We start from the raw sequence: 15030 nt of genomic DNA, 5'->3' as shown, positions 1-15030 counted from the left end.
AATGTCCCTTCTTGTGACATTTATAACAAGGTGTCCTTGTTGGTCTTTCTATTACTGCTATCACGGTTGCCGGGTTTCTTCTTGTCCTTGTTCCCCTTCGTCACAGCAAGCGCACTTGTACCATCCTCACTATCCACATTCAGCCTCGATTCCTCGCGAATGAGTCTTTCTTGCAGGTTTACAAGAGTTTGGCGATCTGGATCTGCACTATCCCACGCTGTTTGCAGAGCATTATACTTTGGAGATAGATTGCTCAGAATCTTCGCCATTACGGTCACGTCCGACACCATCTCGCCTAGATCTGTTAATTGCGCGGCCATGTTTTGCACCTTCGCAGTGTGCTGAACTACCGAGTCTCCTGACGCCATTTTATATTCGTGAAATTTTTGCGTGAGCATCAATTTATTAGAGGTGGACTTCTGCTTATGAATGCTGCTCAGCTTGGTCCACATGTTGTTCGTGGTTGTGCACACCAGCAGTGGCTCCAATCGCTCGTATTCCATCGCGGAAGATATTAGGAACATCGCCTTCGCATTGTCGCGCACCCAGAGCTTCCCTGCTGCCGATGTCGCATCGGCTGGCATCGGTCGCGTCCCGTCGACCACGTCTTGGATGCCATTCGCGACAAATAGCATCCTCAGCTGGAATTTCCAGCCCTGGAAATTCGTGCCGTCGAACTTCTTCACGTGCCGAGCCGAGATTTCTTCGCTCATGGTGGGTTCGATTCACTCGCACTTGCCACGTCTTCGCGAACGCTCCAAGATGGTTACCGCCGGCTCCGAGAACTGATTACTGATTTCTATCACACACTTTATGCACAGTATGAGTGAACTGGGCCCATAACCTGTTAAAGGAACAGGGTGGTGATAGAAAGCTATTTGTTCTCTAACAAGTCTTACTTGATTTCCGTGAACTATCTCGTATTTATTAGAGTGCTCGATACACGTTCGTCTTGATTGACGGTTCGACTTACAATAGATCGTTTGAAATCAGCATCGTCCGAATTTCGCTCGTTGCCCGAAGTACATTAGAAATTCCCGACCGCTATCGAGGAATCCACACGATATCGACGCGATCGAGGAGAGACACGATAACTCTTATTCTCTAACACTTAACAAATGGCAAAGTTAGCTATTTTTTATTTAAACAAATGTTAATACCTTTTAAAAGTTCAACTACAAACGATTCTGAAAAAGACAGCGCAAGCAGATTCGCGATATCTAAATAAATGGCAAAGTTAGCTATTTGTTATTTAAAAAAATGTTAATAACTTTTGAATGGTTCAACTACAAATAAAACGAAAGAACTACAAATGATTCTGAACAAGAATGCGCAAGCGGATTCGCGATATCTTAACAAATGGCAAAGTTAGCTATTTTTTATTTAAACAAATGTTAATAACTTTTGAAAGTTCAACTACAAACGAAACAACTAGAAACGATTCTGAAAAAGACAGTGCAAGCGGATTCGCGATATCTTAACAAATGGCAAAGTTAGCTATTTTTTATTTAAACTAATGTTAATTAAAAAGTTCAACTACAAACAAAACAACTAGAAACGATTCTGAAAAAGACAGTGCAGGCGGATTCTCAATATCTTAACAAATGGCAAATTTAGCTATTTTTTATTTAAACAAATGTTAATACCTTTTAAAAGTTCAACTACAAACGAAACGAAACTACAAACGATTGTCAAAAAGACAGCGCAAGCGGATTCGCGATATCTTAAGAAATGGCAAAGTTAGCTATTTTTCATTTAAACAAATGTTAATTAATGCCTTTTGAACAGTTCAACTACAAACAAAACGAAACTACAAACGATTGTCAAAAAGTCAGCGCAAGCAAATTCGTGATATCTCAATACTCAACGTATCAGACACAGTGTGAATTCTCTATAACGCGCTTATGTGAACGCATCTTGACGGACAAACTCGCTTTGCTTGTGTGCGTGCGAGCGTACGTACGTGAGTCTGAACCTGAATCTGAAAAACGGAACGTCACGAATCTAGTATACGATTACGATATCTCAGAATAGACTGCACCAATCGCGTTCGGAGTGGTCGCGATCGAAAGCTTGTATCCATATTATGTTATTAAAGTGCCGTTAGATTTTTACATAAGGCTTTAGATCCTGAGATATTTTAATCGAAAGTTAGGGTAACGTGAAATTCCGGATAAGCTATACGGTAGCGCCTCGACGATGCCGCGCCAGTGCCGTATCAAGCGGCTATTTTTTTTTAAGTACTTGGCGTCGCGACGCTACCGCGTCGCTTGATAATTTAATCAACTTGTAAAAATCGATTAGGACTGCAGCTCACTTAAAACACGGTTCTGCATTTACATCTTGCCAAATCCAAATTTTCTGGAAAAAGTCTATTACATATATAATTCTGTTCAAACATTTTCGACAAATTGTGATGATGTTTTGGAAGGACAACCGCAATTCCGCGATGAGATTTCACAAAACATTAAAGCGCAATAATAATAAAACAAATTTAGTAATAAATTATATGTAATTATATATTTATTTTATGAGAGTTTTAAAATATAAGATTAGAATGTTAACACATTTTTTTTTGTATTATCGAATAAGGAAAATTCAATAACAATATTTGATAAAAAGAAAGTTGCTGGTAACCCTCAAAGTATTCAGCACATTATGAACAGTAAATATGTATGTGATAAGAGTAAAATAAATATCAGTTCCATTTCCATCGCAAAAGGTATTGAAATCTGCGTAATTGCAATATTCCTAATATTAAATTATATTTTATATACAGCCCTTGATACCTGAATACAATAATGAAGTGTAATAACATAACAACATAATAACAATATAACAACATAATAACATATTGCAATCAATTTCAGAAATAAATCCACACTGTGCAAGACATAATAATATTCGCTAGTTAGTTATTTTTTCGGAATAAAATAAAGGAAAACTTCGGTTGGTCGATAAGTTATCGAGAAGTGGAAATGAATCATGTCCGAAGTTTTTACACTTTTCACCCTCCACTTTCTGAAAATCGCCGTTAATATGGTTTTCATTGAAAGTAAAGCAAATTTCTGACCAATGCAGTTTCTTGGCCCACCACTGAATGGAATATAGGCATAAGGACTTCTGTCTCTTGACTTTTCTGGAAGGAACCGATCCGGATCAACCTTTGCTGGTTTCGACCAAAGTTCTGGATTTCGATGAAGTGTTATAATTGGCAACACAACTTCAACATTTTGCGGAAGAATGTAAGAACCTAAAATAAAACGGATCAACATAATAATCCCAAAATAATATGTAGATAGTTTTCTAAATAAATATATATGTATAAATAAATATATATACACAACTTATATAAAAGAGTAAAAATATATACATATGAAGATTCTGTACAAAATTATTATTTTTATTATTGTAGAGGCTAAAGTATTATAATAACCACTGTATCATATTCATCTTTATTCGTTAACAAACAAAAAAACACATTTGAGAAATATATACTTTGCTTTCTATAAATACTGGAATTAAATCGACCACAAATAAATATAAATAAATACAAATAAGTCAATATGTTAAAAAATTATTTAAATATAAAATTATAAAATTAATTAAAATGCTTTATTACTTTCTAATAAATAAATTTACTTTTTTATTAAATAACTTTTCTTTACTTTGTATCATAACTCTGTTACGTTGCATGTATTGCATGCAACCAACTTTTATTCTAATAAAACTTACATTTAATATTAACGCGCACAATGAACTTCATAAGACGATAAATGTCAATTGCAATCAAAATAAGAGTCAGTTTGATAATTTTTGCATAAGCGGTTTTTCAATAGTTAAAGTCTGCTTATCTAATGATCAATAATATTGCAAAATAATTATTCTAGATAATAATTATTTTATCTTCCCGCTTATTAAAACTAAATTTTTCATTAAATTAACAAACTCTGACATCATGATATTATGATAGAACCAGGCTCACGCAATGATAATAGATACAGAATCACGCAAATGTTTTGCATGATGATTGCTTCTGTAAATTATGTTATTACTGATATTATAAGCAAGCTGAATAAAATAAATAAATAAGTCGCGAGCACTTCCTCTCCAATCGTAACGAGAGCATGAGCGCGGTAGCCGCCGCGTCGCAGCTTGTTTCACTTCGCGCCCTCCGCTCCCGGCTTACTCTTGTAGCTCCGCGCTGATTGACTGATTACAATAATCAATTGCGACGAAACTATTCATCGCATCGAAAAGTAGTATTACACATTTTTTTCTTATATTTTTTTCTCTATCGAATGGTGCTGAGCAAATTCGCCAGTTTTTTAACACCCTGTACACACACACACACACACACTCTCTCTCTCTCTCTGTGTGTGTGTGTGTGTGTGTGTGTGTACAGGGTGTCCGGTAACTCACGACTCAACGCTCGTGAGTGGATAAAGCGGACTGAACTGAATGGAAAGGCCTATACCATTTTGCAATTTTCACAATAGTTAACAAGTTATTAATTATTAAAAATCGTGCTATTAGTTTGACCTACCGCCGAATGCAAGCGCGCGGCGAGATGCGACCGCCTAGCGATCGAGTGCCTAGCGATCGCAGTGGCAATGGCTAGGCATGCCATTTGTAATAAACAACTTCTCGCGCCTAGCAACTTTCGTAAATCTTTGTATTTGGTAATATTAAAACAAATACGTTTACAGTTTTGCACATCAGCGGAGTGATTATAAATATCCCTTTTCATTACTCACTCAATACAAATAATTTACACATACAGTTTACACAAAGTATAGGTAGGACGTACGTTTTAATGCGACCCGGGCACGCCAAGTATTATTTCAAATTACAAATCCTCAAACTGAATTGCTTCTAGGTACTTGGCTAGTTAACAATGGATTTCATCATATTTGGTTTTGCTTTTTTATGTACTTGGCGTATTCTTTTACCTTTGTAAGGTTTTTTAGAGGGATCTCATTACTTTTTGTAAACATTTTTTATATTTCATTAATTTTTAATGTTTTTATAGAAAAGTACATAAAAATAAAAAATAAGGTACCGAACAATGAGAGTCACTGCATAAACATCGAGCGTTACCAAGTTCAGTGCATAGACGTCAAGCGCTAACGTATAGCTTATCTGGAATTCATATCATTTGACATGTCACATAAACTTATGATTAAACTATTTCAGGAACTAAAGCCGTAATAAAAAATCTAACGGCACTTTTATAAGATAATATGGGTGCAAGCTTTCGGTTGCGACCACTTCAAATAAAAATGGTTCAGTTAATCCTGAAATATTGTAATTAAATGTTAGAATTGTGACGTTTCGTTCTCCTTTTCCGAAATCAGGTTCAGACTCACGTACATACGTTCGCACACACACATTCAAAGCGATTTTGTACTTTTTTTTCGTTGCACCACATCGACGACGACGACGACGTTGCACCACATCGACGACGACGACGAAGTTGCACCACGTCGACGACGACGACGTTGCACCACGTCAACGACGTTGACCACGACGACCACGACCACGACGACGTTGCCGTATGACGTTGCAGCACGTCGATGTGGTGCAACGTCGTCATTGTCGTCGTCGTCGTGCAACGTCGTCGTCGAATAAATTAAATCATGCATGTATGAACACATGTGTGAACGCAAGCTTGAGGGACAAAATCGCTTTGCATGGGTTTGTGCGAGCATACGTACGTGAGTGGTCTGAATTCTATGAAAACCGAAACGTCACAGTTTTAACATAGCGATTGCAATATCTCAGGATTGCCTGCACCAATTTAATTCTAATTGATCGCGTTCGAAAGCGTGCACCCATATTATATTATAAAAGTGCCGTTAGATTTTTTATTACGGCTTTAGTTCCTGAGATATTGTAATCACAAGTTTATGTGACCTGTCAAACGATGTAAATTCCGGATAAGCTACTTGGTAGCGCCTCGACGATGTCACGCCAGTGCTGTATCAAGAGGCTATTTCTCATGCGGCTATTAATTTTTTTATGTACTTGGCGTCGCGACGCTACCGCGTCGCTTGATAATTTAGAAAATATTTCTATTTGAATCTTTACTGTCTGCTGGTAATTGTTTTGTGTGTTACTATTTTGGTTTAACTATCAGAAATATATCTAGCTTAAACTGACAGAATTTAGGTTTATTCAAAACTCTCTGCGTATGCCTGATGTACAATTTCCACTTGCGTCCGTTATATTTAACGAAGTGTTTTGATCTCTCTCGGATAATTATGAGAGGTGGCTATAGCACCTCGAAATACTTGGTCAAGTTGTCATTGAATTATCATTATTATTATATTTTTCTACGAAATTTCCCTCTTATTTTTCATCAGGTATTTAACGCTACATCCATGAAGGAAAGAAAAAGATCTAAGAGGTAGTATTAACAATTTTTCTTAATCTCTTTTTTAAAAAATATAAGAAATTTGCTTACGTCTTATTTTAATTTGAAAATTATTTCTTCTCTTCTGTTTATATTTACGTTAATTTTAAAGTTGCTCAACTAATTTTAAATTTTAGAGTCAGTTTTCTCTAGTATATGAAAGCGAATCTATTTCTAACATTCTTTTTGTAAAAATTTAAATATATATGTTTCGTTTTATAAACATTAATGTTTCATTAAGATACTACTAGCTTATTTTTTTAACATTTTATTATTGAGAAGCAGACAGTGTTCTTTTCGCACTAAAAAAAACGACTATGGCCATCTATCCCACATTTATCTATTATATATACATTATAAAACCAATACCAATTAAAATACATGAAAATAACATTTTTGACTCACTGCAAGCAAAATTGTATGAACCTGTGCTTGCAATTGATCATCACTTAAGGGATTGTCAGGTTTTTCGTTCTCGTCTAACAGCAAATCTAAAAAGCCTGTTTTCTTTTGTACACCTATAGCAAAAAAGTTTTTGTTAAATACAATTTATATAAAATAGCAAAATTATTATATTGCGTTACAAGAAAATCTGTGCGAATTTTTCAAACAAATTTCCAACGCAACACTTTGTATTAATACTTAATATAAAGTGGTTTTAAATTTTGTTAAAAACATTCGCTTGGACTTTTCAATCATTCCAAATCATACCTATGTCAAATTCGTCATCATTATTTATACTGACGTGGTTGCCTTGTGATTGCCGTAAAGCTTTTTTCTTGCGTATTATCTGAAAATTTTCTACTTGTAATAAGAATTTGGTCAATCTTTGTAACGCTTAATACACTGCTATCGTATATTAACGTAATATATTTGCTAATATTAGTTGCGGAAATTAATTCGGTATCTTTGGTTGAAGAAATCGAGTCTTTATTTATAGAAAAATAATAAACATATCAATCTTCGAAAACTTCATTATGATTTTCTTTTTTTTCATCTATCGAGTAACTGACGAATCTTCTCTCGCAAAAAAGGCAGCTATGAATCAATGAAATCCTTGATGTATTCTCGGATATCTTTTATTTTAGTGGATCACGCGATTCAAATATGCATCGGTCAAGTACTGCTGGAGCGATCGAAATAAATTGTAATCTGTAGAGACTGCTGAGGTCAAATAAACCGCATTTCTCAGAACTTTCCAACTTTACGAATAAATAATATTTGTCACTTTTGCAACATGTGGCCGAGCGTTATAGCTGTAAGATGACTGGCCGTGTTTCATGACTACTAAACGAACTTTTCTCCTTTATTTCACCGATCAAACAAACCAGTTATCGTTGGTAATAGACGGCATTAATTGTTTGCAGTAACTCATAATTTATCGCGGCCTTCATATCTCACTATATAGGTAATAAACTTTGGTTTTCGAAAATATTGTGTTTAGTGGTCGATGTGGTTGACCATGGTCAATCCACGATTTTCTTCTTTTAGGGTTGTCATACAAAACCCACTTTTCATCGCCAGTAATGCTTTTGTACAAAAAGTGTCTTTTATTTTCTTATATCTTCTACGTGTATCGTTTATCAGGATCGTGTTAACCAGAACCGCTATTTCGCATTTCGTTTGCTCCGAACTGATTTCATGCGGAATTTATCGTTTTACTTTTTGAATCTTCCCCAACTTATATAAACCAACATGGGTTTACACGTTACTCCTACTTGTAACGGAAGTTCATTTTAAATCTGAGAAGGATTCCCATTGAATAATTTCTCGAGCTCCTCGTTCTCAAGTATTTTCTCCAGCACTTTTTTTATCGGTAAGACAGAAATAATTACTCCGAAGTTTAAGGTACTACTTTTTACAGATTTTATGCGTCGCAGCACTTTCCCCTAAAACGGAGCAAATCATTTTTCCAGCCCGAGCAGCATTTTTCTCCAGTTGGAAAACCAACAGAATGCAGTGTCTGATATGCTGCTTGTCGAATATCATTGTATCCGTTACTGTTTTGCGAATTTATGTTGTCAGCTTCGTAAAACTACATATCTAGCACATTTTAGACCTTAAGAGTAGCACTTCAAAAGCCACTAAATTGCTGGAAGATATTTGAATTTAAAGGAGTTATGATTTATTAAATGTAAAAGTACCGAATTAATTTCCGCATCTACTATTTTAATGATATAACATGTATATATTGTTAGTGTTCAGCATACCTCGTTTGAAAATTTTTGAAATTTATTAAGTACTGATTTAAATTCTCTTCCACTACTCGACAGATAGTAGAGCCAATCAATCCAGTATCACGGTTGAAGCATCCTCTCAAATAATAACTGAGAGCCTCTAAGAAATAAGATTAGTACTTTATAAGTGTATATATCACTCACACACACACACACACACACACACACAATTTATTTAATAAACTTAATTATGGTTTCTTAATAGTGAGAATAACTAATTATGATGTATCGAAATATGTAAGCTGACCTATCTATTACAGACTCAAGGTCACTTTCAGCTTCTTGGATTCGTAAATTCACTCCCATTGCTGTATCTGCAATTTAACACCTAGTGAGATTTATTTTTATTTCTTGTAGTGAGATTTTCTTCGTAATATGTCACTTATAAAGTTGAAATTCGAAGTAATAAGTATAATTTATACAAACGTTACCGCATGTAATATCGAGAATAACTTTTCCAACGAAAGGAACAATATGGATAGCATTGCCTGAATTTCTTTCGATTTCTCTCTCGAGGCATTTTATTAGGATATTTGTTTTTTCCGATATAGTCATGGTATATTTGTTCAATATACTTGTATGGAATGTTGGCGCAATGAATTTCCTATCGTGGACCCATTGTGTTCCTGAAGCAGTATGAAAATGAAAGAGACAAGTATTATTTAACAGAATATTAGGAGATAATCGAATATTGATAAAACCTTAATATAGAAGCCAAGTAAAAAATACATTGTACGTCCATTATTATCATTTCTATTATTTTTAAAATGGTGTGAATATATTTTCTTTTCTCTGTACTTCAGTTTCGCGTTTTAGCAAAGTAAGCGAATAAATGTATAACTAATCCAATGAATTATATAACAAAAGTAAAATAAACAGATACATATGTACAAGGTAAGTCTATCATATGACAACTATTTCATGAAATTATAGAAATAGTTTCATGAAAATTTTGTTTATTTATTTATACCTCCAGAAGTGAGAAGTCCATTCCCTATGGTTTGTTTTACCAAGGTGTAAACTAATCCCTTGTCAAGATTCACAGAACTAGTCAAAATAGGCTAGAAAACAATTTAGCAATATATAAACATACAGAGTTTCCAAACCATCTGCAACAATTCTTTTTGCTTTCTAAATGAGGACGCATTAAAATTCAGCAATAACAGAACTAACAATAAAATTTTGCATGTTCAAGCAAATGTCAGAATGGCATATAATGCGTATTGAATTGATAGAGAAGCCTGTACAGATTTTTTTAGTTAAATTGAACGCAAAATTTTATATCAATTCTCAATAAAAAGTTTTGTGTTTGAATTGTGCGAAAAAAATCTGCATGGACTTTACCCTTTTAAAAGTCGCGGGAGTTGTCGAAAAGTTGAGACAAAGTTGCGAAAATAACTGTTTAGAGCATGTTTCAGACTAATATAACTAATACTTCCCGTGACATTAAAAGGTCGTGCGATACACTATTTTAAAGCTAGAAACCTGAATTTTTCAGACTTGAAAAGAAAACGGAGGTTGGATAAATGCCGGAGATATTATCAAAAATATCTCCGTCCAGATTACATGCCTCATGTAATTTTACTTCAATCTACATTTTTGATAATATCTCCGGAACTACTTATTCAATTTTCATTTTTTTTTCAAACCTGAAAAATTCAGGTTTCTAGCTTTAAAATGGTATATCAATCATCTAATGTCGCGACTTTTAAGAGGTGCGGTTTTCCCTATTGAATACAGTGTACTCAAATTATTAAAAATCATCAAAATCAAGTTTTCGCATATTCTTGTTATGAAACGTTTGATTTCTACAGCAATAATATTTAAAGTTGAAAATGTAATTTAAATTAATTAATAAAAACAAACTTGGTAGTATTTACTTCTTACCTGAACAAATTCGGGCTTGAATACAAATATTATCGACATGCCTACAATCCATTCTAAGCCTATACCTTCTTTAAATCTGTCGATGGGTGACAGAGACCATTCTAGTTGTTCTGCAGACAAAAGCACACGTTCGCACTAGATTCACTAATTACATCACTACATTAATTACATACAAATATATGACACTATTAGAAAATGTTTCATTTCTGCAATAATAACACTTAATTTACAAACTTTCCCACCTCGATCTGACATCTTCATAAACGCAAGCGAACTACCAATAAAAGGATACACGTCCCGAGGAAGATGTCTGACTTTATTCCAAACAACATATTGTCTATGCATCATCCGCAAAATTTTCATTATTACAAGAATGCATAATATGTATAATATAAGAATGATAATATCCATTCTCGTAGCCTGTTAATATTTTAAGATACATTAAGAGGAATGTATAATTTATGTAACGTATTTGTAGAAATTTATAACTTTTCTACATATATTGCTTACTATATCTGTATTATGTAATTTTATGATTGCAGGTATATACACTTCAATCAAGTACTCCAAATTAACTCTTCAGTTTTCAATATTACTCACTTCAAGCCACTGCTATCTAATACTTTGAAAAGTTCCAATGATAGATATTTATATAGGGTTACGATGCATTAGACGTTTATTCCAAACTGGTTTTTACTATTTTAACGAAAGAAATAAGTATATTTTATATGTAATAGTTCTTACTAGAGCATTTACATATGATTAATATAACACGTTATGTATTATCATCCGTGTTTTGTACCACATTGCACAGTAATTACTGATTAATTATCATAATAATTAGTGATAATTGAAAATGATTTGCATAACGCGCGTATAAAGATTTCTACTGTATTATATATCTACTGATTTGCAATGGCTGCGTTCAGCAGAAAAAGCAGATCAGTGAGCGCTTAGTGATTTGTTAATATAATTGGTGGTAATTATGCATTATAGGGAAGCCAGCCCCGATGACCTTGACCTTGACATATGTTATAGAGGTCACCTTCCTGAGTGTCCTTCAGAAGGTTTTAGCCGGCGGTCATTGTTTATTAAAAAGTTAAACAAAAGAAGTTTCGAAAATGTAGTAGTTATTTTGAATATTCAAAGACATAAGCGACGAATATGTATTGGGTTGTCCGGAAAGTTCGTGTCGATTTTTAATAGATGGCGTTGGAACATGTCTGAATATATCAATGTTATTGAAACATACGATTTATATACATATGCTTAAAGGTGACATTTCAACGCATCTTTAGGAAAAAAGTTGTTTCAGATAAATTGATTCGTGTCAGTTTTGTACTCTTTTGAAGATGGAAGAAAACAAAGAACATTTTAGACACTTGATGCTTTTCTATTACCGGAAAGGCAAAAATGCCTCACAAGCAACAAATTCGATATGTTCTGTTTACGGAGAAGGCGCTTTAGCTGAAAGAACCGTACGTAAGTGGTTCGCTAAGTTTAGAGCTGGTGATTTTAACCTTAAAGACCAAGAACGCTCGGGCAGATCCTCTACTACTGATGATGACCAAATCAAGACAATGATCGAGAATAACCCGCGCTACACGACACGTAAATTAGCAGAGATACTGAAAATATCGAAAACCACTGTCCACGATCATGTAGTGAAGCTTGGTTACGTAAGTCGCCATGATGTATGGGTTCCGCATAATTTGGCCGTAAAAATTTAATGGATCGCATTTCCATCTGCGACTCGCTGTACAAGTGCAACGAAAACGTACCATTTTTTAAGCAATTAGTGACGGGTGACGAAAAATGGATCATTTACAACAATGTAGAACGAAAAAGATCCTGGGGTAAGCGAAATGAACCAGCATTAACCACTCCGAAAGTCAGCCTTCATCCAAAAAAAGTCATGCTCTGTGTCTGATGGGATTGGAAAGGAATCCTATATTATGAGCTCCTACCACACAACCAAACGATAAATGCAGATAAGTACTGCTCGCAACTGGACGAATTAAAGACAGCGATTCAGGAAAAACGTCCAGAATTAGCTAATAAGAAGGGCGTCGTGTTCCATCAGGACAATGCCAGACCTCATGTTTCTTTGACTACCCGACAAAAATTGTTGGAGTTTGGCTGGGATGTGCTACCTCACCCACCGTATTCACCAGACATTGCACCTTCAGACTTTCACTTATTTAGGTCTGTGCAAAATTCTCTTAGCGGCAAGAACTTCAACTCTTTGATCGACATAAAAAACCACCTTGAGGAACTTTTCGCCGAGAATCCTAAGTTCTGGGAGAATGGAATCTTCCAGTTGCGTGAAAGATGGACAAAAGTTGTGAAACAAAACGGTGCATACATAAGTCAATAAATATTTATCGACATAAAAAAATGTTGCCTTTGAATTTTCCTTCAAAATCGGCACGAACTTTCCGGACGACCCAATATATGAACGAAGGAAGGAAAGTCATTTAAAGCAGTGAATCGTTAATATATAGAATAGTTTCTTTTCATATAAGTACAAATTATTCTCTGCTTTAACCTAACCTTTTTTTTGGAGGGGAAACCCTTCATGGGCCCCCTCGCACCCCTTGGGCGGGGTGCAAGGGGAGTGTGAGACTCGTACTCACTAAACCACCCTCCGTATACCAGCCCTAGCGTTTGTGAGTAAGACCCGGGAATCGCCAGCGGCATTCTTCCAGGCCCCACCCCGCCTGGTGTGACGGCTTCAGTACTACAGCCAGTACTGCCCGCTATAGCGAGTCCGTCCCCCTCCAAGGAGCAAGGTAGCTTTAACCTAACCTAACCTAACCTAACCTCGGTTAGGTTATATTTCCCGAAAGTGGAGCCCCGGGCACATACGATCGTTTTCAGCCCGCTTCGCGGGAGGGGTGGGGGCAGGGGCTTCGCTCCTCCCCCCCCCCGCCGGAGTCAGTGTAACAGATTTCACCGTACAGATTTTGATCACGTGGTACACGGCACGAATCCCGGTGGGGGAGGGACGAAGTCAGGTTAGGTTAGGTTAGGTTACCCGGTGTTGGTACGGTTTTGGTATGGGTGGGGCATTCTGCCCGGTAGAGGCGGGGTGTTCCGTATTTTATGGACGTGCGCAGTCCGGTTTTGGGGGGGTGGTCGTTGAATCTCCTGGGGGCATGGGCCCCACAGGCGGACGTAGACGCAACGCCACCTGTTTGAGCCGGGTGCGTGGAACCGGTGGGGGGCCCTGATGTAATGCGCATTTTAGTTGCGGGGCCTCCTCGAGTGGTTTTGGATGGTGGGATAAAAAAAAGGTTAGGTTAAAACAGAAAATAATTTTTTGATAATTCTATTAGCTGAATTCGGAGGAATGTAGAAAAGGTAAACACAACATAATATCAGCGCACAATATAGTAATACAAACACGTATACTCTATATAAGGTGTCAAATACACAAATATATAAACTAATTTGAATTCTGTACGGTGAAATCTGTTACACTAGCTCTGACGGGGAGGAGGGGCGAAGCCCCTGCTCCCTGCCCTCCCGCGAAGCGGGCTGTGAACGAGCGTAGATAGCTGAAAATTTGTGCAAAATTATTAAACTTCTTGGGTTATTAATTTTTTAATAAACAATGACCGCCGGCTAAAACCTTCTGAAGGTCACTCAGGAGGGTGACCTCTATAACATATGTCAAGGTCAAGGTCATCGGGGCTGGCTCCCCTATAATGCATAATTACCTAATTGGTTCTTGTCTTTAGATTTTCGCTAGATCTAAGTGCAGAAATCAATCATAATGAAGAATCATTGAGCGCTTACTGATCTGCTTTTTTTGCTGAACGCAGCCATTATATTAAGAAATTCAGGATTTACTTCATGATGAACGGTCCGAATCGAAGTTATTGCAATTAATATATATATATATATATTACATATTAAATATTTAATATTATATGATTGATAATAAGTGATATTATATTTTCTATAACGACTGTAATCAATCTGAGAATATTATTTCACTCCTGCTATGTTGCAATATTTTTATACGATATTTACTTTATGAAGAATTTGTCGGAACAGTGGTGGTTTGCTTGTTGATCTTTTCTGCACTACTTATCTGCTTATAAATAACAATAATTTTTAATAAAAGTAAACACATGATGTTTATTTGCTGCGATATGATGTGCGCTCTTTTACACGTATATAATTGCACACACATAACTGGAGATATATCGTTTAATAACAAGAATGAAATGATAATAGTTTTAGATTGATTCTCAGACACAGTGTTATGGAAAATATAAGAATATCATTATCAGCATTAAAAACTTTAACGAGAGATATCCATTAGTTTATTTAGAAATTTTGAATTGAATTACAAGTTTTGTTCAGAATTCTATTCGCATTATTATCCTAGAATAAAGATGATCAACCTTAGACCTCAGAGATCTAAGAAGCATTATCTTTTAAAATAAAATAAATAATTTACACAAAACCAGCGTAGAGAGT

The 15030-nt window shown here is 35.6% G+C and overlaps 1 protein-coding gene across 1 annotated transcript; it reads right to left on the bottom strand.

The window, feature by feature from the left end:
- Positions 1–2846: 2846 nt before the first annotated feature.
- On the bottom strand, positions 2847–8404 carry LOC113561914 (cytochrome P450 4C1-like). The gene is made up of 4 exons (XM_026969536.1): positions 8278–8404; positions 6821–6933; positions 5411–5444; positions 2847–3253 (listed from the first exon to the last, which is right to left on the bottom strand). The coding sequence occupies exons 1-4, from the start codon at positions 8402–8404 to the stop codon at positions 2916–2918; spliced, it is 612 nt and encodes a 203-aa protein (XP_026825337.1). The 3' UTR covers positions 2847–2915.
- Between the last annotated feature and the right edge of the window lie 6626 nt (positions 8405–15030).

This window comes from Ooceraea biroi, chromosome 1, assembly GCF_003672135.1.
Source record: "Ooceraea biroi isolate clonal line C1 chromosome 1, Obir_v5.4, whole genome shotgun sequence".
In the NCBI taxonomy this organism is placed as follows: Eukaryota; Metazoa; Arthropoda; class Insecta; order Hymenoptera; family Formicidae; genus Ooceraea; species Ooceraea biroi.
Note: the sequence above shows the minus strand (reverse complement) of the source record. Positions and strands in the feature narration are given on the sequence as shown.

Bases quoted from the DNA above. Each gene is read 5' to 3' on its own strand.
- LOC113561914 (XM_026969536.1), bottom strand. From the start codon at position 8,404: ATGATATTCGACAAGCAGCATATCAGACACTGCATTCTGTTGGTTTTC. The intron at 6,934-8,277 runs GTAAAAAGTAGT...TTTTTGCTATAG, and splicing joins TGCTGCGACGCATAAAATCT to GTGTACAAAAGAAAACAGGC. The intron at 3,254-5,410 runs GTACAAAATCGC...GTTTTATTTTAG, and splicing joins TGTGGTGCAACGAAAAAAAA to GTTCTTACATTCTTCCGCAA.